At 43.3% G+C, this 26,946-nt stretch overlaps 1 protein-coding gene across 2 annotated transcripts; it reads left to right on the top strand.

The window, feature by feature from the left end:
• Positions 1-232: 232 nt before the first annotated feature.
• Positions 233-26,864, top strand: LOC106583156 (serine/threonine-protein kinase 40). 2 transcript variants are annotated; one of them, XM_014167022.2, is made up of 11 exons: positions 233-471; positions 4,452-4,578; positions 4,845-4,930; positions 5,889-6,032; positions 6,887-7,117; positions 7,756-7,808; positions 14,446-14,561; positions 16,719-16,863; positions 17,387-17,506; positions 17,717-17,801; positions 22,898-26,864. In XM_014167022.2, the coding sequence occupies exons 2-11, from the start codon at positions 4,461-4,463 to the stop codon at positions 23,117-23,119; spliced, it is 1,320 nt and encodes a 439-aa protein (XP_014022497.1). In that variant the 5' UTR covers positions 233-471; positions 4,452-4,460; the 3' UTR covers positions 23,120-26,864. The 2 variants fall into 2 exon arrangements, with proteins under 2 accessions (XP_014022497.1, XP_014022487.1); XM_014167012.2 differs by lacking the exon at positions 233-471 and adding an exon at positions 4,152-4,204.
• Positions 26,865-26,946: the final 82 nt, after the last annotated feature.

The following is a 26,946-nucleotide window of genomic DNA, read 5'->3' as shown; positions in this document are numbered from 1 at the left end:
TGTTGTAAAATCATGTGTGCATTTTGAAACTATATCGAATTGAATTGGACACATAGTTGGGCACTGCACCTCTGCTCAACGTTACGTCGTTCCTAGTCCTATTATTGAACACATTTCATCAAATTCTTAATCAATCAGCTGCATCTGCTAGACAAAATTACTAAATCAAATTATGTTTTTATTTTTATTGGCTGAGCAAGTCTGTCAGTCATTCAATATGCGTCATTTCCGTTGTCAGGTGGCGCTGCTATGGAAAGATGCGATCAGAAAGCTGACGAATGGAAGCTGTTGCTGAGTGGTCATTTCGGTAATAGTGGCTAAAACAAACATAGCGCGATATCAACCCTCCATATACGGTCTCCTTTCGTTTGGGGGGGTAACCAACTGCGTATGCACCGAACAAATACGTTTAAAGAAATGTTCATGCTGTAGCAATACAACGCAGACTTTCCTCGGCGTTTTCAGCTCGAGGTAAGTTGTTGATAAAGAAAAAAGACCTGAGTGAGCGAGGTGGCGAACGAGTTTGCTCTAGCGGTAGTAACGTTAGTAGTAGCTTGCTAGCATGTACTTTGTTTAAATGGCCTCCCCGATCTGCGCAATGTGTATTGTTTAGCAGACAATGGGTAAATTGAAACTGAACAAATGTATTTCCACAAATACCATGCATATTTGTCATTGGGGTTGTTCCTATGTGTGAACGGCGTGCATTGTTGTAGTTCGCGCTAGCTTTGGGTTGTTCGTGACAAATGGAACGTATCAGATTTAGCTAACGTTACCTAGCATAGCTTTAATGACGCCGGTTATCGTACATTGTTTTGTAATTAACTTACCCACTGTTCCCATACACCGTACATGCGCGGTGTTTTACTAATTCCTATTCATTTACAAACTTATTTTGCTACAACATAGCGTTTGGGCGTGGATCGCGTTTCGTTTGGAAACGCTTCTGGGTTGTCGGTCAGTCGGTACTATAAATGGTACCTAGTTAGATTTTACTCATGTCATGACATAAGATCAGGATGGCTCAAAGGCTTGAGGACAAATGGTGATGGTCGGCACTAGTGTCTGTTGTAGGAGTCAAAAGGGGTCGTTACACTACACTTGCGGGATTGCATCCCTTCGATGCGTGCTCCTTTTCATTTGTCTTAAATTATAGCCTGATACGATGTTGCAACTAACACCACCTTGCAACGTGCTATCGTCATTCCGCTCTCTAGTTATTTTTGGTGACCTTGTATGGCTAAGGGCATTCAAAATGTAACAATGGGCTGCAGGATGGTAGGGAACCAGAGCGCTGAAGGCTGAGCTTTCATCCAGGTACATCAAAAAAGCCTAGCTAGCTCGTAATGGGCATCTTTATCATGATGTCCAATATAGTTAGAGGGTGCTTGACTGGTGCAACCTATAAATCATCTCCTCTGACAACATTGTGATAGCTTGGACTAATATTCATCAGGATATAGCCTAGGCTCCATAAATAAATGTGTAAAAATGACATTTGGTTCTATAAGATTTATTTAGGGTTGGCTCCTTTAACTAGTGCTTTTAGCTAATTATTTTGTTTTGCAACAGAACACTGTGTGGAATGCATGATTCATGCCGCTATAATAGGACGTGGGTGGATCTCCGGTCACCTATCGCGGCCGTGTGTGTGCGCTCTCTAGCTATTTAAAGAGCGCATGTTCCCGTGGATGGCGTGGGATATTGTGTCTCTGGTGCCTTTTGTCTGATATGATTCAGTAGGCTATGTTCCTAATCTTTCTCAGTGCAGTCATCAGATAAGACTGCATCTTGGCATGCCATTGCACTGAAGTTATTCTTGCCAATCATTGTGCTTTCCTCGGGTGGTTTGACCTTGGTTCTTGAACTATTGGTAATTTGCTTACATTCATCAAATGCCAAACTAATCTGAAGTCAAGTTGTGAGCTGCCCATTTCAGGCAGGCCTAAGGTGCATGCATTACAGAAATGTAATTGTTTTGTCACATGGTTTTAGGGCAGTACAGTGCTTTTGTAGAAATCTGAATCAGAGCTGACAGGTGCTGTTTGTAATAGTTCTTGTTGGACAGTCATTTTAGCAGCATACCCTGTGTACTATCTTTTCAAAATGCAGTGGCTAACAATTAGTTTAGTTGACTTGTGTAAATAAATAGTATGGTAATTGATTGAGTGCTGCTGTCCTACAGTTGCACATTAGACTGGCAGTCATATGAAAGGCACTGTTCATAAGCCTCCCTGGGTGATTGATGACTGGTTGAGATGGCGACAGACAGGCGAGAGACATGATTTTGACACCGTCTGCTGTTTGAGATTTGAAAAAAAATCCTCATAGAAGTGAGAATTTGTGTAGGCCCGCAGACTTCTGCAAACTGTCCTGTCCTCACCAGAGCCAAACTGTGTGGCCCATGGCGGAACAGTTTCAAAATGGAAAGATGTCTTTTTTCCCGTGGGTTTTGGCCTAGTGTTGCCTGTAATGTATACTTTGAGTTTGTTGGGTGTGTGTCAGTGTCCAACATCTACTCTCATGCAGGTTATTCAAATGCGTTGTTATTGCCCTCTGCTGCCACTTTTATCAGCCCGAATCATCTCTCTCTGGAACGTCTCTAGTAGGGTTTGCTTGTACTGGCATATGTCCACTAAAGATCTACGGTCACCACAATGCTGTCTTTAGGCACATTGACCTACCATCTTTGTGCTGCAGTTTCACTACAGAAATTGTCACGTTGTTTTCACTCTGAAACGATGACTCCTTTTTACACCCTGGGACATGTTTCAGTTTATGCTCTTATTGGTGTCATCCCTCTGACATTTTTAGCATTTCTGACAAATCCTAGTCCATGGTAACCCTGGGGCGACTGAACCGAGTGACTCACTCTCTTCCAGTTGGTTCTGAGCATGACTTTCCTGTTACGGGAACCAGAGCGTGTTTCATCACTTAGGGACTCCTTATCAGCAGGCAGCAAACAAAGCATATACCTCTCGAAGATTATAAAACCCATGGTATTCTGAGGTTGGCATGTTACTGTAAGTAGATATCACACACAGGTTCCCCTGGCATGTGCCTTCACTTCCTTATCGGAAACGGTAGGGTTGCTATTTATTTTTCGGTCATGAAAAAAGCCATGAGCCCAACCTTTTTTATGGGAAACTGTCTTCTGAGAGGAAGTCGTAGCATTTTACTGTCAATGGTTATAACTCGCCACAGATTTAGAGAACCACGAACCAGTGCAGATTGAGTTTCAAGTTTTAATGTCACGTGCACTAGTACAGTGAAATGCCTTTCTTGCTAGCTGTAAACCCAACAATGCAGTAATCAATATCAATGTAGTACTAAAAATAACAGAAATAAGAACACAAAGTAAGAAACTATATATGGGGCGGCAGGTAGCCTAGTGGTTAGATCTAGGCTACCCAGATATCTATAGGGGTAAGGTGATTAACAGAGTAGCAGCAGCATAAATGATGAGTGCATGTGTGTGGCGTCAGTATGAATGTGTGTGTTGGAGAGTCCTGTGAGTGTGCATAGACAGTGTAAAAAAAAAAATAAAAGGGTCAACTCAGTCAGTCCTTGTAGCCATTCTGTTAGCTATTTAGCAGTCGTATGGCTTGGGTATAGAAGCTCTTCAGGAGCCTGTTGGTGTCAGACTTGATGCACCGGTACCACTTGCCGTGTGGAAGCAGAGCGAACAGTGGCTGGCGTATTTAACGATTTTCCGGGCCTTCCTTTCACACCGCCTGATAGAGGTCCTAAAAGCCGCTGCAGGAGTTTCAGAAAGTAATTGCGAAGGATAAAATGAAACCAGCATGAAAAAGCATGTATGCACAAAATGGCATTCAGCCTAGCCTAATGCATGTTTTGCCATCTTTAGCATTTCACCAGAATTTCACCCTTGCAGGATTTGATGTTGCTGTCATCCTAATGCATCAAGGCATTTGTCATTCAATGTGAGCACATGGATGTTTCGTTTGCATGCCACATTGAGGATTAAAGCTGAGGTGTCATCTTTCTCACCAGAGACAACATCTGAATGAACCTATAATGGCTAGCCATTCACACTGTGTTGGTAAACTTGTGGGAGGGGTTTTCTAACGTGGTTGGTAGGGGTTAAACCCTCTCCTCTCTCATACCACAAGCCAGACAGTCTGCTGCATTAGTCAAGTCTCAAACTTTCGGAGAGACCCCATGTGTAGTCATGCAGTTTCAGGTATTATTGAGAACTAATGCATTTTCTACTGTATGACACGTTGGTTGAATTTTGGTCAGAATCTTAGGGGTTTAATTATGCAACTCAAGATGGATATTTTGCTAGTGGCCTGGAAGAACATCAACTGTATCAGTTAGTTTGAGAGTTTTGCTTCCTTGTGGTCACATTTCTGTCCTACACCACTTAACGTACTTATCTTGATCTGATGTTGTCCGATTAGCTTTTTGTTGCTGTGTTCTTCCTGCAGAGCTCTAGCATGTCTAAGCGGCGCTCTTTGGAGAGGGGGGCCGGAGAGACTTCAGGCAGGGCCAGCAAGCTCCTCTGTCCTGGAATCGCTGGAAGCAACGCGAAGAGGGCAGGTCCCTTTATTCTGGGTAAGAGATGGGGTTTACTGAGGGGCAAAAAGGGGAAATGTTGGCCTCTTACAACTGTGTTTGCGCAGGAAACTAGGAAAGAGGTGGGGGGGATTCAGTTAGCTTGAGGCAAGTATGTGAAGAATTTGACTTTGGGTAGATGGCTTCTGCTGTCTGCTAGATTATGTTAGGGGTGTTAAAGTTTGCATGCATCCTAATGGTTTGCATTAGGGCACACACTCTCCTAACCTTTTGGTCACGCAGCTGTTGCCACTTCTTCCTTACAGGGCCTCGTTTGGGGAACTCGCCCGTGCCAAGTATAGTGCAGTGTCTGGCCAGGAAGGATGGGACAGATGACTTCTACCAGCTAAAAGTGAGTGGTCACACTCTCACACTATCTGTTTCTTTTGAATGATCTATTTTCACTGTTCGATGGAGATGAATTAGGCTCTTCAAACAATAGCTAGTTAGCTACAGTGTCCCAATAGCCTTTTGAACCTTTGACCTTCCTAAACAGACGTCTTTGTTGGTGTTCAGTTATTCCTTTACGGCCCTATTTCAGTGCAGCAGCCTGCGCTTGCTTAGGCGGAAGACAAACTGTAGAGGCAATTTGTTTATTGGGGCAATCCAATAATCTCTTTTACACACAAGGTGTTTTTAGGAGGAGGAACAGCGAAAAGGTGGCACACCCACCCTACCTCAGTCCCACTGCTAAGCCCCTGTGCAAAGTGGCCCCCCCCCCCCCCCCCCAAGTGTCTCCTGAGTGTGTTGACTGTAGCATGTAGGGACATGTTTTTGCGAAGGATAAAATGAAACCAGCATGAAAAAACATTGTTTTTCAGTCAATACTTAACTTTTTTCTTTTCTGAAAACTGCATTGTTGGTCAAGGGCTTGTAAGTAAGCATTTCACTGTAAGGTCTACACCTGTTGTATTCTGCACATGTGACAAATAAAATTTGATTTGATGTGCCAAATATGCGGGCCTGTTTTGTCCCCTCTGGCTCTCAACCCCCCCCCCCCCCCCATCTTCCTAAGTTCTTTCCCAAGGCCTAGATCAGCTGCTGGTGTCAGCTGTTATGCTGCATCTTTAGGCATTGTTCTAGGGGTGACGACTGCATGTGGTTCAGGGATTTCTCCCCAGTCCCAGAGCGTCTGTGCTCGTGACCTCGAGATTGAATTCATTAGGCGACACCGTAGCATGATGTTTTGCAATGGGAAACAAAAATCAAGCATTTCTTATTGGACAAATCTAGGTAGGCAAGATGTTTCAGTCAGTTTTCTACTTTTTGGTGCCAAATGAACACAACCTTGCTGCTGCTTTCTGTTGTAGATCTTGACGCTGGAGGAGCGGGCAGACGCGGCCGCAGAGACCCAGGAAGAGAGGCAGGGGAAGATGCTGCTGCACACCGAGTACTCCCTCCTCTCGCTGCTCCATAACCAGGACGGAGTGGTGCACCACCATGGCCTGTTCCAGGTAAATAGCAAGAGTTTACTTGGTGCGTCACAAACTTTCAGGTACATCGCTTGGTGCTGCAGCCCTTTGTAATGTCTTTCAATGATGAGAACTTCACAGACCTGTACTGAATTACTGTGATTGTACATTATTCTTTCTGATGAGAGACTTGCATAGTTTTCTACCAGCCTCCCAAAAACACCCCTTTAGGGAAAAACATTCTATTCACACCCCCTACCTACCAACCACACTGCACGGTCCCACTCCAGTTGAGCTTAGAGACACTTCCATAGAAATATTGAAGCACCTTTTTCTTCAAGCCATCACTTTCCCAGTTGACCACTCACACAGTGACTCAGCCCTCCTGCCCTTCCCATTTCTTTATAACTTTGTTATTGTTCCCTCTGCCGCCTCTTTCACAACCCTATTCCTCCTCCTCGACTCGCTCTTCCTAGAATAGCTACATTGAGCCATGCGGCATGATTCATTCAAGGCTACAACGCTATTGATTGGTTTATTATAGTTCCGTCTCCAAGAGGGTCAGTTAATAATGATTTGTCTCAGGAAAGCCTTGAGGCCCAGCCATCTAAATCTGGACAAACCAATAACAATGGGGATCAGCTGGGGACGGATTTATGTTCTTTCTAACAACTCTGGGGCATCTCCAGCATGTATTGTTTAGGGCACACGTAGCAAAATGTCTTGCAATAAAAATACGTTTTATTGGACAAGCACATTTAATTCTGTTTTGTGGCCTTTTGTTTGTGCTTACTGAACACTACCCATACCAACAGATCGTAATGCGCACAGATAAAGATACGGTCTCCTCTCTAATCACCATAACCAATCCGTTCTCTCTCCCCTGTCCACTTTAGGACCGGGCGTACGAGATTGTAGAGGACCCGGAGGCCAACAATGGTAAGGTACGCCGGATGAAGAAGCGGATCTGCCTGGTGCTGGACTGCCTCTGTGCGCACGACTTCAGTGACAAGACTGCGGACCTCATCAACCTGCAGCACTACGTCATCAAGGAGAAGCGGCTGAGCGAGCGCGAGGCCATCATCATTTTCTACGACGTGGTGCGCGTGGTGGAGGCCCTGCACAAGGTGAGTCCGACCAACAAAACGCGTACAGCACGTTTTTGAGGGGATCCGTTTGAGGAAGACGATGCGCGGAATCGCTAGTCATGAGCACATTGCGTATGCCTAGTTATTTGATATGCGAGCCGATTTTGTAGATCAGTGATTCAACTCAGTCCGACTACAATGTAGCTGTTTGGATTTAGGCTGTTTCGAACACGTCCATCTGCTTCTCGACTAGGGTTCAGTCTGTGCTTTACAGATTGACCAGACTTTAAATGATCTGTTCGTGGCCAGTTGTTGGGAAGTTGTAGGTCAGATTATCTGGTCACTGCCTTTCACAGGCTGACCTTCATGATCAAGTAATTGGTCACTGACTTGACTATATAGTCATCTATGACCCATAGCTTTGACAATTTTGTTTTCTAAAATATTTATTATGCAAGTGTATTTTCTTTACGGTCTCCAACTTAAGTCTTGGGCAGGTTCAGACAAATCAAAATGTTAAATTTTTGTTATGTAGTCCCTCCGATGAGTCGTCCAAGCTAAACCGGTCCTATAGAGCAGTAACAGCATTGACTTGAGTTGCTTTTGTTCCAGTGCTTCATTCAGAAACCGTCTGACGGTGACAAATCTGATCCTTCTCTACCTCTTTCACCCTGCAGAAAAACATTGTGCACCGAGACCTGAAGCTTGGAAACATGGTGCTCAACAAACGGTAAGGACTCAGTCACGCTTTCATATTTGGTTCAGCCATGCGAGAGGCCCCATCCAGTGTGTGTCCGGTGTGCAACTGGCCTTCAACCCGAGCAGGGTCAAGTCCCTTTAGCCTCAAGGAAGAGACAGATCTCCCAGCCCAGTCCCCCTTCACCCCTCTTTCTTTCTCTCTCTCTCTCGTACGAGTCAGTGAATCATTCCCTGTGGTCGCGTTTTGGAAGGCAGTGATGGGAACCTAGTGAGAAAAAGAGGGTGAAGAACGTGCCCTCTTACTTTGCGCTCTCTGTGAGAGAGGGGGGTGGAACTGCACATGGTTGGAACTCTGGCTTGGGTGCACATCAGGTCACAGTGCTGTCCCCCCCCCCCCAAAAATCTCTTTTCAGTCTTATGTTCCAAAATTTGAAATATATATTTATTTTTTTACATTGGGTAAAAGTACAGACTCAGAGCTTTAAAATGGTACATCATACACTGTAGTTGGAGAACATGGGGAAGTAATGCTGCTTTTAAAAGTTAATAAACTTATCCCATTTAAGAGAAAAGGGCATTCAAACATTTAGCTGCGATTTTCACGTGCTCCACATTAATCCTTGGGAAACGTATATTTAGAAAAGGAATACTTTCACCAAATTGCCAAAATGATTTCTCTGTACATTATCTCACCAAATTCTCACCAAAGTTGCACAGCAGCTGATACCTAGCTCCATCAGTGAAAGCTCCTTGGCCAGAACACCAGGCTCCAGACAATTTAAGCTGTAAAGGAGAAAGGCAGACAAAAATAGACCAGGCATTAAAACCTTGCATACCAGCAATAACATTCTTTGAACCACAAGCAATAAGCTCAAGTACCAAGAAAAATACCTCATCTCCTTACACTTGTGGGGAGAGCAGGTTTATGCTGAAAGACAAATTCCAGAACAATAGGTCAAGAAAGTGTGAATTAATCTCCTATAACTTGTTATTGCCTGTTACTAAAATGCCCTGTATACACTCAAGCTGTATCCAGCCAAACAATGGCAATGCAGACATTACAAGATAACTAGCTAATAATTTGCAAACGTTTAACTTCATCATTACCAGCAGGCTAGATGTACATGGTATTCATCTTTCCTAAATGCCATGGTTACTCCATGGATTTCTTTTTTGTCTGATAGAAGTCGCTCTAAAAAACAATGCAATATTTTCTACAAGCCAGTATGTTGAATGAAATTATATTTCCACTTTACCGATTGTACATGCTGTTGATGGGAGGTAGAGATGGGGTATCCACAGGATAGTGATGTTTACCTGGCTTTTTGCAGTGCCGGTAGTTTGTCACTTGTATTAACAATAGCCGAATGTAACCGAAATGTAGTCATCTGACACACGTTTCCTCGCAGTCAGCTGGAAGTGTTTGCCGTTGTAGTTAGGCTTGGCCATATTTTTCAAGTGTTTGTCATGTGCGAATTGCGTTTAGTGTTGAAAATAACAACTGGAAATACAGACCAGCGTACTAAAGGTTGGGTTGATAACACTTCCCTGTGGATATTTTGTATCAAATTACCTCCAACGTAGTTTACCGGTTGTCCACCGATGTCCCTAAGTTGAAATGAAGTTAACATTCTGACCTTTTAATGGGACTGTTCGGGAATGCTGAGCCTACATGTTACAGATGAGTGTAACTATTTCACTCTTGGATTCTAAACGAGGCTAGTATTAATCTAGCTAGTCAGCTAGTTGAACATGTCGATGGCTAGCTATTTAGCCGTTTCATCTGTGCCTGTCTCTTAACTTGGGGTTTGATTAGTTTGCTAATCGATTAGCATTCGCACCACAGTGGCTATTTTTGTTAGCTAGCTAAACATAACAAACGGACAAACATATTATCGTCCTGCCTTTGCACATCAGCAATCAACATTAAATGCAGAATGCAACTGGCCATCTCAGCTAGCTAGCTGGCTTTAACTTACCTGTATGCAACTGTCTAGCTAGCAAACAAGAACTAACCCTTGTGCTTTTCTGAAGAAAAAAAATGGCGTCCATTGTGGTATGGGTCAGATTGACCCGCACAGTTTAAACACACACGACACTTAAAGAATCAAGTAAAAACAGACAACTTTATTTTGTCTTGTCAGACCTTTCAGAAAGAACTACAAGAATGTTTGATTTCAAAAACTCTAAGAACTATTTGTTGAAAATATTTCTCACAAACAACCATTTTCTGTTTCCCCAAGTAGGCGTTTTTTATTTTCTTCGTGTTTCCCAGTAACACTTAGGTGTGATTTGACCTTATTGGTCAAAATTATCCCTTCAGTCTTTCTCTCCACATGTTGAATTGAATTGACACAATGTACGTGTGTGCTTTCTGCAGATGTATTTATTACATTCTACAGTAAGTGGTGTTGGTCTTACTGTCTTGGCGAGAGGGGCAGAGCAAATCGTGTAGGCCCTGGAACAATTTTGATTACATTGGAAGCTGACCGTCTACCCTGACTTTGTCGTGGTGACGGTGACCATTCTATAGTAACGTCTTTAGACTTCCATGTCCTCTCTTCTCTGGATGATGGTTGTTGCATGCGCTCTCAGCTGATGGAGGAGATGGTATGGCAGACCCCTCTGAATCCTCTTCACCAAAGAAAAATTCACAATTGACCTGCAACATAACAGGAGGGTTAAATAACGAGAAAGTGGCGCATTCATGGGTCTGAATGAGTTTCATTCATGCATACACATTCATATCTAAATACTAGTGCCCATACATCTGTTTCTCAAACTAGAGACACTAATGTACTTGTCCTCTTGCTCAGTTGCTCACCGGGGCCTCCCACTCCTCTTTCTATTCTGGTTGGAGACAGTTTGCACTGTTCTGTGAAGGCAGTAGTACACAGCATTGTACGAGATCTTCAGTTTCTTGCCAATTTCTCGCATGGGATAGCCTTCATTTCTCAACAATAATAGACTGAGTTTCAGAAAAGTTATTTTGTTTCTGGTCATTTTGAGCTTGTAATCGAACCCACAAATGCTGATGCTCCAGATACTCAACTAGTTTAAAGGCCAGTTTTATTGCTTCTTTAATCAGAACAATAGTTTTCAGCTGTGCTAACATAATTGCAGAAGGGTTTTCGAATGATTAACTAGCCTTTTGAAATGATCAACTTGGATTAGCTAACACGACGTGCCATTGGAACAGAGGACTGATGGTTGCTGATAATGGGCCTCTGTATGCCGATGTAGATATTACATTAAACATCTGCCATTTCCAGCTACAACAGTCTTTTATAACATTAACAATGTCGACACTGTATTTCTGATCAATTTGATGTTATTTGAATGGACAAATGTGCTTTTCTTTCAAAAACAAGGACATTTCTAAGTGACCACAAACTTTTGAACGGTAGTGTACATTTTGCACAATGAGCACTTGTCTCTCAAATGCATAGTTAGTTATTGGTATGCTAGATGGTGAATTTCTGCCTTATTAGCATTGACATGAATCAGTCAACACCTCAAAACAAGGCATTGTATCAATAAGATGAAACGAGACACTTATGATTCCCCACATGGCAGTTTCTTGTCAATTCTTTCTAGCACAATCTGACCATCCAGAATCTCAACACTGACTTCTGCACCATGGAAGCGGGCACATCGTTTTCCTGACGTTGTCAGCTAACCCATCTATAGTGAATCTAGAACGATATCGCTGCCTCTTGCAATATAGATATTGTGGATGTCAGTATCGCAATTTTAGATTAAAAGTAGATAAATCGTGCATCCCTAGTGAGCACCATTCGGCAGCAGTAGTGGTGATGAAACAAAGTGTTTTGTTGTGGCCGGTGGGGCTGCTGCACAGAACAGAGCAGAGCAGACGAGTAGAACACTCTGTCCCAGCTGGAGACAAAAGGAGAGGCCTGCCAAAGGCCCTCCATAGCTCAGGGCTGACTCACCATGGACACACATGTCTCTCTTGCACACATACACTCAGCCCTCTATTTACTTTCCCTCCCTCTGCTCTGTCTGTCAGAAGCTTTTTTTTTTTTCTCAACTCTTTGCTCATTACTCCTTTCTGTTTTCTCATGATTCCTTTCTTCCATTCCCTCTCATTGTCTTCCTTTTTTGGCTTTCGCCTTGGCTCTCTGTGTTTCATGTGTCCTCACTGAAGGTGCATGCATGCATACAGTATGGGGGATGGATGGAGAAAGGCCTCTCCCAGATTTGGGATATGCAACAAAACATTTTACACCAGACACTGGTACATGTGAAACAGGACAAATGTAAGCACCCCCTATTTGTCCTTCGATCACTGTGCACTTTCACCACCCTGTGATGTTCATAAGTTATTTAATCTGCCTAATAAACTCCATGCTTTTCCCAGTCCTAGTGGTAGGCTATGTTGTGTGGTCCTATCATCGCATGATATGATAGTTATATTATAGCAATTTGTGCATAAAGGCTTTTCCACGGCCATTTCTCGTGTAATTTTAGACAAACATTGCTGGCAGACATGAATAAAAGGTATCTGCATTTCCTGTTTCCATCATGGTTCAGGTCATTAATCCACATGAAATTAGGCTATTATTGCATTTTGCCAGTAAGTTGTTTTAAATAGCTGGTGTTTGTTGGCTTGTAATTCTTAAATGAACCGTAACTTTGAGGGTGTACTTTAGGGTTCTAAGATGTTTGGTTCATTGCAAACTAGACTTGAGCCGCCTCCTTAGGTAATCTGTCTCTCTCGCCTGTCTCTGCACAGTCTTTAGACTATGAGGTGCTTGTTTGTCATCATGCTTCTGTCAGCTGACGGTGACATCAGCCTCTGCATATATTCCCACTGACTGTGCTGAAGATTAGTTTACACCTGTGCAATCTTCCCTTCACCAACTTCTCCCTGTCCTGCAAAGCTCAGTGTGCTCTATCATTGTCAGGAGTTTGCTTATGCTGGAAATAAACATTGCAAATCAAATTTAAAAAGGGTTTGGCTGGTGGTGCGGGGTTCACAAATTAGTAGCATTTCAAAGTCCATCTGTGTTTAAAACTGGAAAGCAAAGTTGACCTTGATGGGACACTAGTCACACACAGGTAAATCCCAAAATGTTTGAGGGAAATCCTTGACCTCACCACACAGTTTTTTTAAAATATATTTTTAAATAAAATCTAAATTAAATATTTGAGGGACACTCCTGCTGAGAATTTTGATTTTATTTTTTGAATTTTTTTTTGTGCAATTTGAGCTTCATGTAGAGCCAGAGGATGCCATGTTCAACCCCTTTCCCATCAGTCTGGATATTTTGGGCAGGATGGGGGAGGGAGAGTCACAAGGGATGTGGAGGTTTCTGGTTTCCTGTCTCCTGTCTCCTGGGGTCACATGACCAGAAAGCAGAGACGGTGTGGTTCTTTTGGTCAACCCAGTCCTAAGGGTCCCTCTCATGAGGCGAACACGCTATCTTTCATGGAGAGAGGATACAGAGTAAGAATAGCAACCGCAGTTGTGTGATGCATGCAGGCAAAAGAAAGGCCCCCTTCATAAAGCAGCTTTTTTTTTTTATCTAGAGCCCTTCAAGCGCAGCTTCCTGTCATGCTGTCAAGTTCAAAAGGCTACTGCATTATAGACAACTCATGCTCACAAATTTTGAACAGCCTCCTCAGATGGTAGACTGTCAAGACAATTGTTTCATCTTCAAAAATATTTTTACAACGTGGCATTTTTAGCAAGCATGTTTTCACAGGAATTAACCGTAGCCTAAATGTGGCCTACTATCTGAGCAGAATGTGAACCGCATACAGTGTGAGAGTGAGCTGCATTGACCTCGGTCCTTGGAGAAAGGGGATGTGGGTGAGAACGTGACCTTGAGTGGACTAAGGCGCTAAATTGCAGTTGTGATTTGTGTAGCCTGTGCATGCTTTGCGTGGGTGGACTTAAGCTTGTGTGTGCACTTTTCCTTATGTGTGTTGCATACACATTCGTCAATTCAATTCCATGCAGGATTAGTCATCGAGATAATTAGCCCAAACCACAGGTTGACTCACATGTTTGTCAAAGTGCAGCCTTTTTTATTTCCTCTTTCTTTCTCTCTACATGTTTCTCTACTGTAGGAAGGCCTACCATTATACACACACACTGTTTATCTACGATGACTCATGCAAACATCTGATAGGCCTATGTTTCTACAGAAACCAATATGATGTCCCTAGCAACGGGGCTTGAGCGCCAGACTGTCTGGAGTTTACCCTGTCTCCAGATATCACTGTCCTCCTGGTTTGGAGTTGTCCCTTCAACTGGTAGTTGTGATCGTATAGTCTTGTGTTTCTTTGAAACTTCTTCTGGTTTCTTTTAAGATGATGCTAAGGAGCCTAATGCTTTGCTCAGTTAAATGTGCTGCAGTCAAATTAAGCAGTGGGTGAACTACGCCTCCCACATCAGTCTGCATCTATTTAGTTTCATGAAGCATCGTGTATCTCACAGGCCTACCAAAAACATATTTTTTGGTGATCACGAGGCAAACTTTTACAGTCAGGAAGTGGAGTACAGTTTCCTTGGGTCATATTCATTAGGGCATACTGTGCTGCATTTCTTTCACGCAGTTTCTGACAGTTTTCTTCCAGTTTGTATCTACAGAATATGACCCTGGTGTGTGTGTGTGTTGGTGTCTTTCTGTGTACCCTAGGACTCACCGGATTACCATCACCAACTTTTGCCTGGGCAAGCACCTGGTGAGCGAGGACGACCTGCTGAAGGACCAGCGAGGAAGTCCAGCCTACATCAGCCCTGACGTACTGAGTGGTGAGAGGACATGCGGGCGCGCGCGCACACACAGATGGCATGAGAGGGGAAAGGAGAAGGAAGTTCTCTATCAGTCTGTCACAAATGCTACTGACTAATGCCAAACACAATCACATAACAGTTGAATTGAAACTTCCATATCTCCATGCTTACTTTATGTAACAAGTGGATGCAAATCATGTAGGCCTATTGATTTCCAAGGGTAACTCGCATGTTATTTGTGAAATGTGGGGGTTTGACTGATAAGCTCCTGTTGTATCTTTTACTGTTCTTTTGAAAGGAAGGGTCAGCCTAGTTTAATCTGGTTCGAGCTGGGAAACTGCGAGTCAGTCAGGAGGCTTGCATAATGTTTGGCAGGCCACTGTTGCGTTGGATATTTCCGGTTATTAGGTAACACCGATGGCCTATTTTGCAACTTGGAACATTAGTGAAGGTATTTAAAAAAAAAAAAATTCATTTATTGACTTGATCATCTCAGTTGCATGATGTTCTCTCATGATAAGCTACCTGTTAGGGTATGTGGTGTTGTCTTGTTTATTGCAAACATGTATACTGTGCTACGTTTTTATATTAGTTTAATCGCTTGCTGCAGAGACGGCACACAATATTCCATCACTCGGTAGTTTGTGCACGCACTTCGTGCACACAGTTTGAAAAGTATTCTCAGCCCTTCAGTCTAGACACGATTGGCGGGGAAACGTGTGAAACGAGCAGATTTGGATAGTGTCTTCTTCCCCTCTCTCCATTTAAAACCCAGAACCCAGAACCCGTATATGAGCGGAACGTGACAAGCTGAAGACAGAACAATGAAACAGAGCTCCGGTGAGTCACACTGATGACTCACCGAGAGGGAAACTACTCCCAACCCCTCCCCCCGTGTGTGTGTGTGTGTGTGTCAAATGCATTACCATTATTGCCCCATGGGCGGAGGGAGGGAAGCAAGCAACTGCCGACCACCTCTTTATAACAACACTTGTCTCTGGTCCTAAAGAAGAGCACCATGGTCATTTGTCCTCCTATACGTCACTGTCTTCTGACTCCTCGTGCCTTTACTGTTTGATAGGTTTAAGCATAATGGAGGTATGGTATTGCCAGATGGGATTGGGGTTGAGAATTTCGTGGAAAGATGAGTCTAGAGCTGCAGTTGGCGTGTCGAGTCACATTGTCTTCTGTGTCCAATTGGTTAATCATTCATTCTGTGGTTGATTAATGAGATATTATGGGTGGTTCTGGAGGAGGACAGTGGGTTGAGTAATGACAAACAATGTTTGTGGCTAAATTAAGATTCGATAGTGTGCTTGTACTGGTGCATGTACGTACATGATGTGGAAGCCTATATGCAAAACATGTTTTTAAAGAAGCGTCATTTTCTCAGTCACAAAATGTCAAACATTAACCCGTTTTCCATCCAAACTTTTCATGCGAGTATATGTCGAATACAAAAATGTAATGACGGCATAATGGAAACGGTAAACTTACGTATTGTCAACAAATGTTTTTTGTGAACTTTCCAAATGTCGACGAAACATTTAAACTTTTTGCCAGTAAAATAATGTGAGAAATGCTGGTGGAAATGCTTTTATGCTCAAATGAATATAATAACGTCGTATCGGAAACTTGGAGTCAGGCGAAGACGTGTGGTCTTCCCACTATGACTTGTCACAAAAGCATGCAGTTTATTAGGCTACAGATGAAATAAATGATGCACTTCACAGAGTGGCGAAAGTGCATAGTGTTGAGCTTGATGCTGCTTTCCAATAAATATCAAGGGTCTTATTCTGGTGACAGGATAGTCGATGCTTGGCTGCCATTTGACAAAATCATGTTTTTTTTTTTTTTTTTTGTCCCTAACGATAATCTCATGTAGGCTATACGAGCTCTCTAGCCAACAGTGCTCAGATAGCATTGTTGGCTGGAGTGCCCATGCCAGTATTTTTTTTTTTTTTTATTCGGTACCTGGGAATTTAACTGCAAAAGTTTTGTGCACTACGTCATCACTTACAGCCTTTTATCTGTAACAAGTCCAGTTGATGGAAACGCATCTTTGGTGGGAAAATGCTTTTTTATTTTAAGATTCGCATGAAAATCTGTCGCCATTTGTATAGAAACCTAGTTCGTGAAATATTTTTTTAATGAATCTATTGTCTTCCTTTGCAGGCCGGCCGTACCACGGTAAGCCCAGTGATATGTGGGCCCTTGGAGTGGTGCTGTTCACCATGCTCTACGGCCAGTTCCCCTTCTACGACAGCATACCTCAGGAGCTATTCCGTAAGATCAAGGCTGCAGAGTACTCCATCCCAGAGTAGGTCAACATACAACACATCCCATACAAAACCACACAAGCATTATTACTTCATACAGAGTTGTGTGCTACATATCATACCACACCTTCCATCCCGTACAGCACCACGTAAGCATTATTCAAGGCCATTTTTATACTGCGTTGGTGTGAATTGGAAGAAGCTACAATGATGCATATCATGACAGTTGGTCTACTCTAGGACTTGGTGCAAGTCTGCCAATATCAATTAAGTTCTGAGCCACACACTATTAGAACTAATAGTAATGTATGCTGTTTAGTAGATGCTTTTATCCAAAGTGACTTAGTCATGCATGCATGCGTTTTATGTACAAGTGGTCCTGGGAATCGAACCCACTATCCTGGCGTTGCAAACGCTATGCTATACCAACTGAGCTACGGAGGACCGTGCTCTTATTGGTTCCTCCTATGTATTATGCAACAGTTTCTCCTTCTGGTGTTGACGGCCATAAATATAACCCTTCCCCCTCTGTCCTTCTTTCCTTTCCTCCCTCTCTCCCCTCAGGGACGGGCGTGTGTCGGAGAACACTGTGTGTCTTATACGGAAGCTGCTGGTGCTGGACCCCCAGCAGAGGCTGACCGCCGTCGAGGTCCTGGAGTCTCTCAGCGGCATTATTGCCTCGTGGTGAGTCACGCTATTTGGTGGACAGGGAGAGAACTGTAAATATTGGCAGTTGTGGTTTAAAAAGTGCATAACAACAATGCATTCTCATCTGGTGTGAGAATATCATCTTTAATGCCGTCAAGATGTTTAACTTGGTGGCATTAATAGAATCATCAGTCAATCCTTGCTGTGTCGATAAACTGTGGTGTGTGTGTGTGTGTGTGTGCGCAGGCAGTCAGTATCCTCTTTGACCGGACCACTTCAGGTTGTACCGGACATCGATGACCAGGTCAGCCACCCAGAGCATCTCCAGGAGGTGAGATCCCTGTGGTCAACAACCCCTTGATCCTCCTTTAGCATTAGCACATGGCTAATCCTCAGAACTTCAGCTCACCCAAAGCCTTCTGGGGAACAGAGCCAAATGCTCCTCTCTTATTGACTGGTGACTTGGTGTGTGATGATCTCACTGCGCCACCATGAGGCTAGCACTTTCATTACATTTGAATCCAATCTTCTTAAATCTAAAAGTGTTGTAAGAAATACAAAAGTGTGTGCAAGTAAAGCTTGACATACATTCTCAGTTATAAAGCTGTAGATTCAAATCAAATCAAATTTTATTTGTCACATGTGCCGAATACAACAGGTGTAGACCTTACAGTGAAATGCTTACTTACAAGCAATGCTAACCAACAATGCAGTTAAAAAAAATAAATGATAAGAATAAGAAATAAAATGAACAAATTAAAAGAGCAGCAGTAAAATAACAATAGCGAGGCTATATACAGGGGGGTACCGGTACAGAGTCAATGTGCGGGGGCACTGGTTAGTCGAGGTAATATGTACATGTAGGTAGAGTTATTAAAGTGACTGCATAGATAATAACAGAGTAGCAGCGGTGTGGAGGGGGGGGGGGGGGGTCAGGCAATGCATATAGCCTGGGTAGCCATTTGATTAGATGTTCAGGAGTCTTATGGGTTGGGGAGTAGAAGCTGTTTAGAATTCTCTTGGACCTAGACTTGGCAAGCGCTCTGGTACCGCTTGCCATGCGGCAGCAGAGCGAACAGTCTATGGCTAGGGTGGCTGGAGTCTTTGACAATTTTTAGGGCCTTCCTCTGACATCGCCTGGTATAGAGGTCCTGGATGGCAGGAAGCTTGGCCCCAATGATGTATTGGGCTATACGCGCTACTCTGTAGCGCCTTGCGGTTGGAGGCCGTTGCCGTGCCAGGCAGCGATACAGCCAGTCAGGATGCTCTCGATGGTGCATCTGTCGAACCTTTTGAGGATCTGAGGACCCATGCCAAATCTTTTCAGTCTCCTGAGTGGGAATTGGATTTGTCGGGCCCTCATCACGACTGTCTCGGTGTGCTTGGACAATTATTGATTTTTTCACCTTTAAGCAGGTAAGCTAGTTGAGAACAAGTTCTCATTTACAACGGCGACCTGGCCAAGATAAAGCAAAGCAGTGCGACACAAACAACAACAGTTACTATACAGTCTCTATACAGTGTGTGCAAATGGCATAAGGTGGTAAGGCAATAAATAGGCCATAGTAGTGAAGTAATTACAGTTTAGCAAATTAACACCGGAGTGATAGATGAGCAAATGATGATGTGCAAGTAGAAATACTGGTGTGCAAAAGAGCAGAAAAGTAAATAAAAACAATATGGGGATGAGGTAGGTAGATTGGGTGGGCTATTTACAGATGGGCTATGTTCAGCTGCAGCGATCGGATAGCTGATGTTTAAAGTCAGTGAGGGAAATATAAGTCTCCAGCTTCCGCGACTTTTGCAATTCGTTCCAGTCATTGGCAGCAAAGAACTGGAAGGAAAGGCGGCCAAAGGAGGTGTTGGCTTTGGGGACGACCAGTGAGATATACCTGCTGGAGCACGTGCTACGGGTGGGTGTTATCCTGACCAGTGAGCTGAGATAAGTCGGAGCTTTACCTTGCAAAGACTTATAGATGACCTGGAGCCAGTGGGTCTGGCGACGAATATGTAGCAAGGGCCAGCCGACTAGAGCATACAGGTCGCAGTGGTGGGTGGTATTTTGGGCGTTTGGTGACAAAACGGATGGCACTGTGATAGACTGCATCCAGTTTGCTGAGTAGAGTATTGGAAGCTATTTTTTTAATGACATTGTCAAGGATCGGTAGGATAGTCAGTTTTACGAGGGTATGTTTGGCGGCGTGAGTGAAGGAGGCTTTGTTGCGAAATAGGAAGCCGATTCTAGATTTAATTTTGGATTGGAGATGTTTAATATGAGTCTGGAAGGAGAGTTTAGTCTAGCCAGACACCTAGGTATTTGTAGTTGTCCACATAATTCTAAGTCAGAACCGTCCAGAGTAGTGATGCTGGGCGGGCGGGTGCCGGCAGCGAACGGTTGAAAAGCATGCATTTGGAGGCCACGAAAGGAGTGTTGTATGGCATTGAAGCTCGTTTGGAGGTTAGTTAACAGTGTCCAAAGAAGGGCCAGGTGTATACAGAATGGTGTCGTCTGCGTAGAGGTGGATCAGGGAATCATCCGCAGAAAGAGCGACATCGTTGATATATATACAGAGAAAAGTCGGCCTGAGAATTGAACCCTGTGGTACCCCTATAGAGACTGCCAGAGGTCCGGACAACAGGCCCTCCGATTTGACACACTGAATTGTATCAGAGAAGTAGTTGGTGAACCAGGCGAGGCAGTCATTTGAGAAACCAAGGCTGAAGAGTCTGCTGATAAGGATACGGCGATTGACAGTCAAAAGCCTTGGCCAGGTTGATGAAGATGGCTGCACAGTACTCTTTAATCGATGGCGGTTATGATATCGTTTAGTACCTTGAGAGTGGCTGAGGTGCACCGTGACCAGCTCGGAAACCGGATTGCACAGCGGAGAAGGTACAGTGGGATTCAAAATGGTCAGTGATCTGTTTATTAACTAGGCTTTCAAAGACTTTTTTGAAAGGCAGTGATGATGGATATAGGTCGTTAACCTCTTACATCTAGACGTTGCGCTAGCGGAACACCTGCTCCAATATCCAATGATAGGCGCGGCGCGAATTACAAATTCCTCAAAAATACAAAAACTTCAATTTTTCAAACATATGACTATTTCACAGCATTTTAAAGACAAGACTGTCCTTTATCTAACCACACTGTCCGATTTCAAAAAGGCTTTACAGCGAAAGCAAAACATTAGATTATGTCAGCAGACTACCCAGCCAGAAATAATCAGACACCCATTTTTCAAGCTAGCATATAATGTCACAAAAACCCAGAAGACAGCTAAATGCAGCACTAACCTTTGATCTTCATCAGATGACACACCTAGGACATTATGTTATACAATACATGCATGTTTTGTTCAATCAAGTTCATATGTATATCAAAAAACAGCTTTTTACATTAGCATGTGACTTTCAGAACTAGCATACCCCCCGCAAACTTCCGGGGAATTTACTAACAATTTACTAAATTACTCACGATAAACGTTCACAAAAAACATAACAATTATTTTAAGAATTATAGATACAGAACTCCTCTATGCACTCGATATGTCCGAGTGCATTGGTGAAAGCACATTTTGCAATATTCTAAGTACATAGCCCAGCCATCACAGGCTAGCTATTTAGACACCCGGCAAGTTTAGCCTTCACCAAAATCAGATTTACTATTATAAAAGTTTGATTACCTTTTGTTGTCTTCGTCAGAATGCACTCCCAGGACTGCTACTTCAATAACAAATGTTGGTTTGGTCCCAAATAATCCATCGTTATATCCGAATAGTGGCGTTTTGTTCGTGCGTTCCAGAAACTATCCGAAATGGTAAATCAGGGTCGTGCGCATGGCGCAATTCGTGACAAAACATTTCTAAATATTCCATTACCGTACTTCGAAGCATGTCAACCGCTGTTTAAAATCAATTTTTATGCAATTTACCTCGTAAAAAAGCGATAATATTCCGACCGGGAATCTCCTTTTCGGCAGAGGAAAAATCACAAAGACGGGGGCGGCCAGGTCACGCGCCTAAGCCCACAGTCCCTTGATCGGCCACTTGAGAAAGGCGATTAATGTGTTTCAGCCTGGGGCTGGGATGACGACATTCTGTTTTTTCCCGGGCTCTGAGCGCCCATGGAAGACGTAGGAAGTGTCACATTAGAGCAGAGATCCTTTGTAAAAGATAGAGATGGCAAAGAAGTTCAAGAAATGGTCAGACAGGCCACTTCCTGTAAAGGAATCTCTCAGGTTTTGACCTGCCATTTGAGTTTTGTTATACTCACAGACACCATTCAAACAGTTTTAGAAACTTTGGAGTGTTTTCTATCCAAAGCCAATAATTATATGCATATTCTAGTTACTGGGCAGGAGTAGTAACCAGATTAAATCGGGTACGTTTTTTATCCAGCCGTGAAAATACTGCCCCCTAGCCATAACAGGTTAACAGTTTGGGTCTAGTGTCACCCCCTTTGAAGAGGGGGATGACCGCGGCAGCTTTGCAGTCTTTAAGGATCTCGGACAATAGGAAAGAGAGGTTGAACAGACTTGTAATAGGGGTTGCAACAATGGCAGTGGATAATTTTAGAAAGGGTCCAGATTGTCTAGCCCAGCTGATTTGTACAGGTCCAGGTTTTGCAGCTCTTTCAGAACATCTGCTATCTGGATTTGGGTGAAGGAGAAGCTGGGGAGGCTTGGGCAAGTTGCAGTGAGGGGTGCGGGGCTGTTGGCCGGGGTTGGGGTAGCCAGGAGGAAAGTTTGGCCAGCCGTAGAGCGATGCTTATTGAAATTCTCGATTATTGTGGATTTTATTGGTGGTGACAGTGTTACCTAGCCTCAGTGCAGTGGGCATCTGGGCGGAGGTGCTCTTATTCTCCATGGACTTTAGTGTCCCATAACTTTTGAGTTGGAGCTACAGGATGCGAATTGTTAGTTTGTTGGTGATGTGGAAGCTCTCAACCTGCTCTGCTACAGCCCCGTCGATGAGCTTGTTGGCGTAGGTTCGTTATCTCCGTTTTGACAAGGATGCTGATCTCTTGATCATTAACCAGGCTCTCTAACTTGTGTTCATTGTGTAACAGTATCTCTGTGTAACAGCAGGGTCGTGTTCAGTTGGCACCAAACAGAAAACGAACAAACTGGGAAGGGACTAGGTAGACCAGGTCCAATAAGAAACGGCCAGTTAGTTTTCTGATGCTAAATGTTTTAAGACCTTTTCCATGATGTGCCCTAATGCAGGGGTTTTCAAACCTTTCCTCAGGGACCTCCAGACGTTCCATGTATTTGAGCTATACCAGATCTAGTACACTTGAGTCAACTAATCAATAATAAAATTGTAAGATGTCTGGGGGTCACTGAGAAGAGGTTTGACAATCACTGCCCTGATGAACACGACCCAGTGTGTAACTAACTAATAAGCATCTCTGTCTCTATCCCAGGTGAAAATGACAGAGGAGTCATCGCAGTACGAGTTTGAGAACTACATGCGCCAGCAGCTGCTTCTGGCCGAGGAGAAGAACACTATCCACGAGGCCAAGGCCAGCTTCCTCACCAAGCGCCAGTTCGGCGCCATCCCTCCCGTGCGGCGCCTGGGCCACGACGCCACGCCCGTCAGCCCTCTGGACGCTGCCATCCTGGCCCAGCGCTTTCTCCGGAAGTAGCCCCTTCATCCATCGCCTTGACAAGTGGAGTGAGGGACACATAAGGGTTGGGTTGGGAAGGTACCCTAAAACTGAGAATATCTGTGGGAGCTTAGCCCCAGCTCGACCCTCCCTTGGGTAGAGAGGCCCCTAGCTGTGTTGAGTTAGGTGGGGTGGGTGGGGGGGGGGGCACCAGAACTGATCACTCACCTGACAACCTCTCATAGTTTTCACACTTCATGTCTGGGTGTTGGCAGTGTGCACAGGAATGGCAAGGCTGGAGAATCTGAAGATCTGAACCAAAGGCTCCCACTGACCCCCCACCACCACTGATCTTAGCACACGGTTGTCTCAGCCAGCAATGGGCACATATGGAGTCTTACAGGCCAGGGGGATACCACACACGGTTGCGTGTGTGTTTGGACATGAAAAGCTCCACCATTGTGTCCCTCTGCTGAGATCTGGACATCGCCCTCCTACCTACCCCCCATTTGTTCTTGATAACCCTGAGCAATACAGGGCCAAAAGAACCATGTAGCAACCTTCCTCTAACCTCCCTCAACTCTCCAAACTGGGATCACTTGATCATGGACGTCACTCACGCGCCCGCCCGCTCCGCTCTCTTTAGTGTCCTCATAACCAAAATGATCTGGACTAGTCCTGTCTCTAAACTACGACTTCAAATCTACCTCTCTCAATCTTTTTATTTTTCATTCTTTTTTTTTTTCTTTCCATGTGTCCATTTTTCACCATGTCCACCATTCTCAAAAAACAAGGAATTGTCGGGGTAGGGTTGTCACCGTAGACAGAAAGCATTACTAGGTTTTGGTGCGTAAAGGTTTGGAATATGAATAAGCTTTTTTCCTTATGAGTAATAAGTAGCATTTTACCCTTCTATCTATTCTACATTGAAGTTGCTAACTATAGTTAGTTGCCAAAACGCCAACTTCTATCTGTAAGTCTAGCCGATTGCATTGTTTTCTTGCTTTCGCTCACACCCTGTGGAACCATTTTTTTTTTTTTTTTTGCCTTTAGGTGTCTAGTGTCAAATACCTGGAGGTTGTGATGCCAAGAGCTGGATGGGGGATGTTTTATTAGACATTTATTAGATGTTTAAGGTTGATCCTCTCTTGTTATTGCTGTTGTGTGATACCTCCCCCTCGTTCATCACTGAACAACTTCCAGGTATTCAACTTCCCATTTATCCTGTGTGACATCATCATTGTGGGACAAGTATTGGGCATGAATGTGAATGAATGGTAATGCCAGTGATTGTCAGTGTGTAGATAAGTGTGATTTGGGCCCAGGGGTGTATTAGACAAAGCCAGGTCCTTTTCAGTGGTAGGTGCAGACTAGAGCCACGTTATTTAAGCCCAGTGAGTCAGTGCACACCCTTAAACTAGCCATCCTCTCAATCGCTTTATCTTGCCTGCCTCAGTTGCTTGCACACACTGAGAATATATAGGCTTTTGTAAGACTGGCTAGACTGAATGTGTCTGCTATGAAAGATGGGCATCCCTCATGTTGGCCCTGTCTTCGTCGTGAATGCTCTAGTGCTTAGCAACGTCTTAAGTTTAAAATCAAACAAAACCGTAATGATCACAGTAGCTCACAAGCCCTTTTAGCTGTTTGTAAGTGATATTGTAGTAGCTGATCATGAAAGACTTACTATGATGTTGATAATGATAATTGAATAGATAGTGTAATATTTCAGAGAAACTCTCAACAATGAGGTCGCGTCTCCATCACTCGGTCGCGTCTCCATCACTCGGTCGCGTCTCCATCACTCGGTCGCGTCTCCATCACTCGGTCGCGTCATGCCATTGTTATGCACTTTCTCAAGCCTCCCTCTGCTCGCGGCGCCATAGTGGTGCCAAACGTCGCGATCAATCTTATCATTCTGCACAGAGGCTGTATCGTCTAAATTACACCAGTGTCCTGGAAATAAGGTGACATTGCTATAGTTGGTAGATATTTAGTAGGAAACAACTTTGCCATTGTCGTCAAATTTAATTTAGGCAGATGGCAATGTCATAAGTTAGCAAAGTTTGTCCAAAAAAGCTAGCAATGTTGCTAAGCTACTAACTCGTGAACAATATTAGGCATCTGTTCACATAAGCTTGCCCATCTTTATGGGTATCCGCATTGCTTAGACCTTCACCCTATTTATATCCAAATTGATCACATGGGTAGAAACTTGAGTCAGTTTCCTCCTATTTCATTGTATATTGTCTTTTTCCTCAATTTCATGTATGTTGATTTTGTTATTTATTCACTGTCGATTTTCAGGCATCAAATCTCTGCCATTTTAGCTTAAAGCAAGAAGTGTTCTGGTTCCATTTGTTTCTCCAAACATTCAAACTTGAGCCGCCATTGCAGTTTTTTCCCTCTAAAGATCTTTTTATTATTTTTTACCATTGCCACACACTCGTGGTCAATTTAAGCTACACTAATAATGAGACTGACTGCATAGTTCTATTTTTTACACAGAAAATAATCGCACATTATAATGATTTATGGTAGTGATGTTCTGTTTATTAGCCTGGTCACAGTTCTGTTTGTGCGGTCTTGCCAACTGTTGCCTTGACAGTGACAAACAGATCTGGGACCAGGCCAACTGTTTATCGCCCCATACCAGACTTTTGGTCAGTATGTAAATATAATACCATCATGACAGCGACAACACCAGTAGAGCTTCCATCTCGTGGAATGATCCCAGCTCTGATCAGGGGTACATTCAGTGAGGTGAAATGTTGCAGATAGCAATGTGTTGAATAGAACTGACATTCTGAATTCAACATGACAGGAAATCATATCTTAATTTCTATCTGAACGTTTTGTAACATTGCACCCTCCTGAACAGCCCCGCTTTAACACAAATTAGATATAGACATACATTAGAGGCAATACTAGCCACCCCATTTGGATTTTGAGGGATGTTAGCTTTTTTCCCCCACCTCAATGTGAATTTCTGGGTATAAAAGCAGTATTGTAGTTGATAGTGTGTCAGTAGTTCATGAGAAAAAGGTATTTTGTGAACACCACAGCCCTTGTTGAAGGCAAATTTGTCATCCCATCTTACTTGAGGGTGACCATAACCCACTATTTTATATAAATATGTAGGTTTATTAGATAAAACCCTTGATAGTAATGTATTATCTGTAGCATTATCAAGATGGTGTTCACATTTAGCTGTTGGAATTGTCCCATTTGATGTCTATGAAAGTTGTCTCCTTCAGACAGTCTGTGGACTGAAAGCACCATACGAAGCATGATGTTGAGCTCTTTGTGAAATGCGATTTTTATTTTTTGCATGAATTTTTTACTTGCAAGGTGGTCCCACAATATAATTCCCTGAAATCCACCAACCAGGAAGAATTGGGAATTTGAGTCTTAAGGGGAAAAACCTAATGTTTTTCATAACTACAACCGATTTTCATTTAATGAACATTCAACATAATTTTTCATTTTTACCATAATTCTAAAATGGAGGAAATGTCTGTCAGTTTAATGATGTATTTGATTTGCTGAATATTTTAACTGGAAAATAGATTATGGTGTATGATATGTGGTGGTAAAAATGGTTGACAACCAGCAGGATTTGTAGTAAACTGCTTGGTTGGATATGGGCATCTAATACAAAAACCTGGCTAATTGTACAGAGATGGAAGAAGAAAAAGAAAAAAAGTTTGTATAAAAGACATATTTTTGTACTTCATCAAATCTCTACATGCATGTCAGCAATAAACTTTGATATGGAAACATTCTCTATATTCCTACCATTTATTTCATGTGATACTTTGAATGTTGACGATACTTCCTATCATTGCCAGTAGGTGGAGTACTGT

Source organism: Salmo salar, chromosome ssa02 (genome assembly GCF_905237065.1).
Source record: "Salmo salar chromosome ssa02, Ssal_v3.1, whole genome shotgun sequence".
Taxonomy (NCBI): domain Eukaryota; kingdom Metazoa; phylum Chordata; class Actinopteri; order Salmoniformes; family Salmonidae; genus Salmo; species Salmo salar.
This window is presented reverse-complemented; position numbering and strand designations above follow the sequence as displayed.

Excerpts from the sequence above, each read along its gene's own strand:
- LOC106583156 (XM_014167012.2), top strand. Across the intron at positions 14,562-16,718 it reads CAGCCCTGACGTACTGAGTG|GCCGGCCGTACCACGGTAAG; the intron begins GTGAGAGGACAT and ends CTTCCTTTGCAG. Across the intron at positions 17,802-22,897 it reads ACCCAGAGCATCTCCAGGAG|GTGAAAATGACAGAGGAGTC; the intron begins GTGAGATCCCTG and ends TCTCTATCCCAG.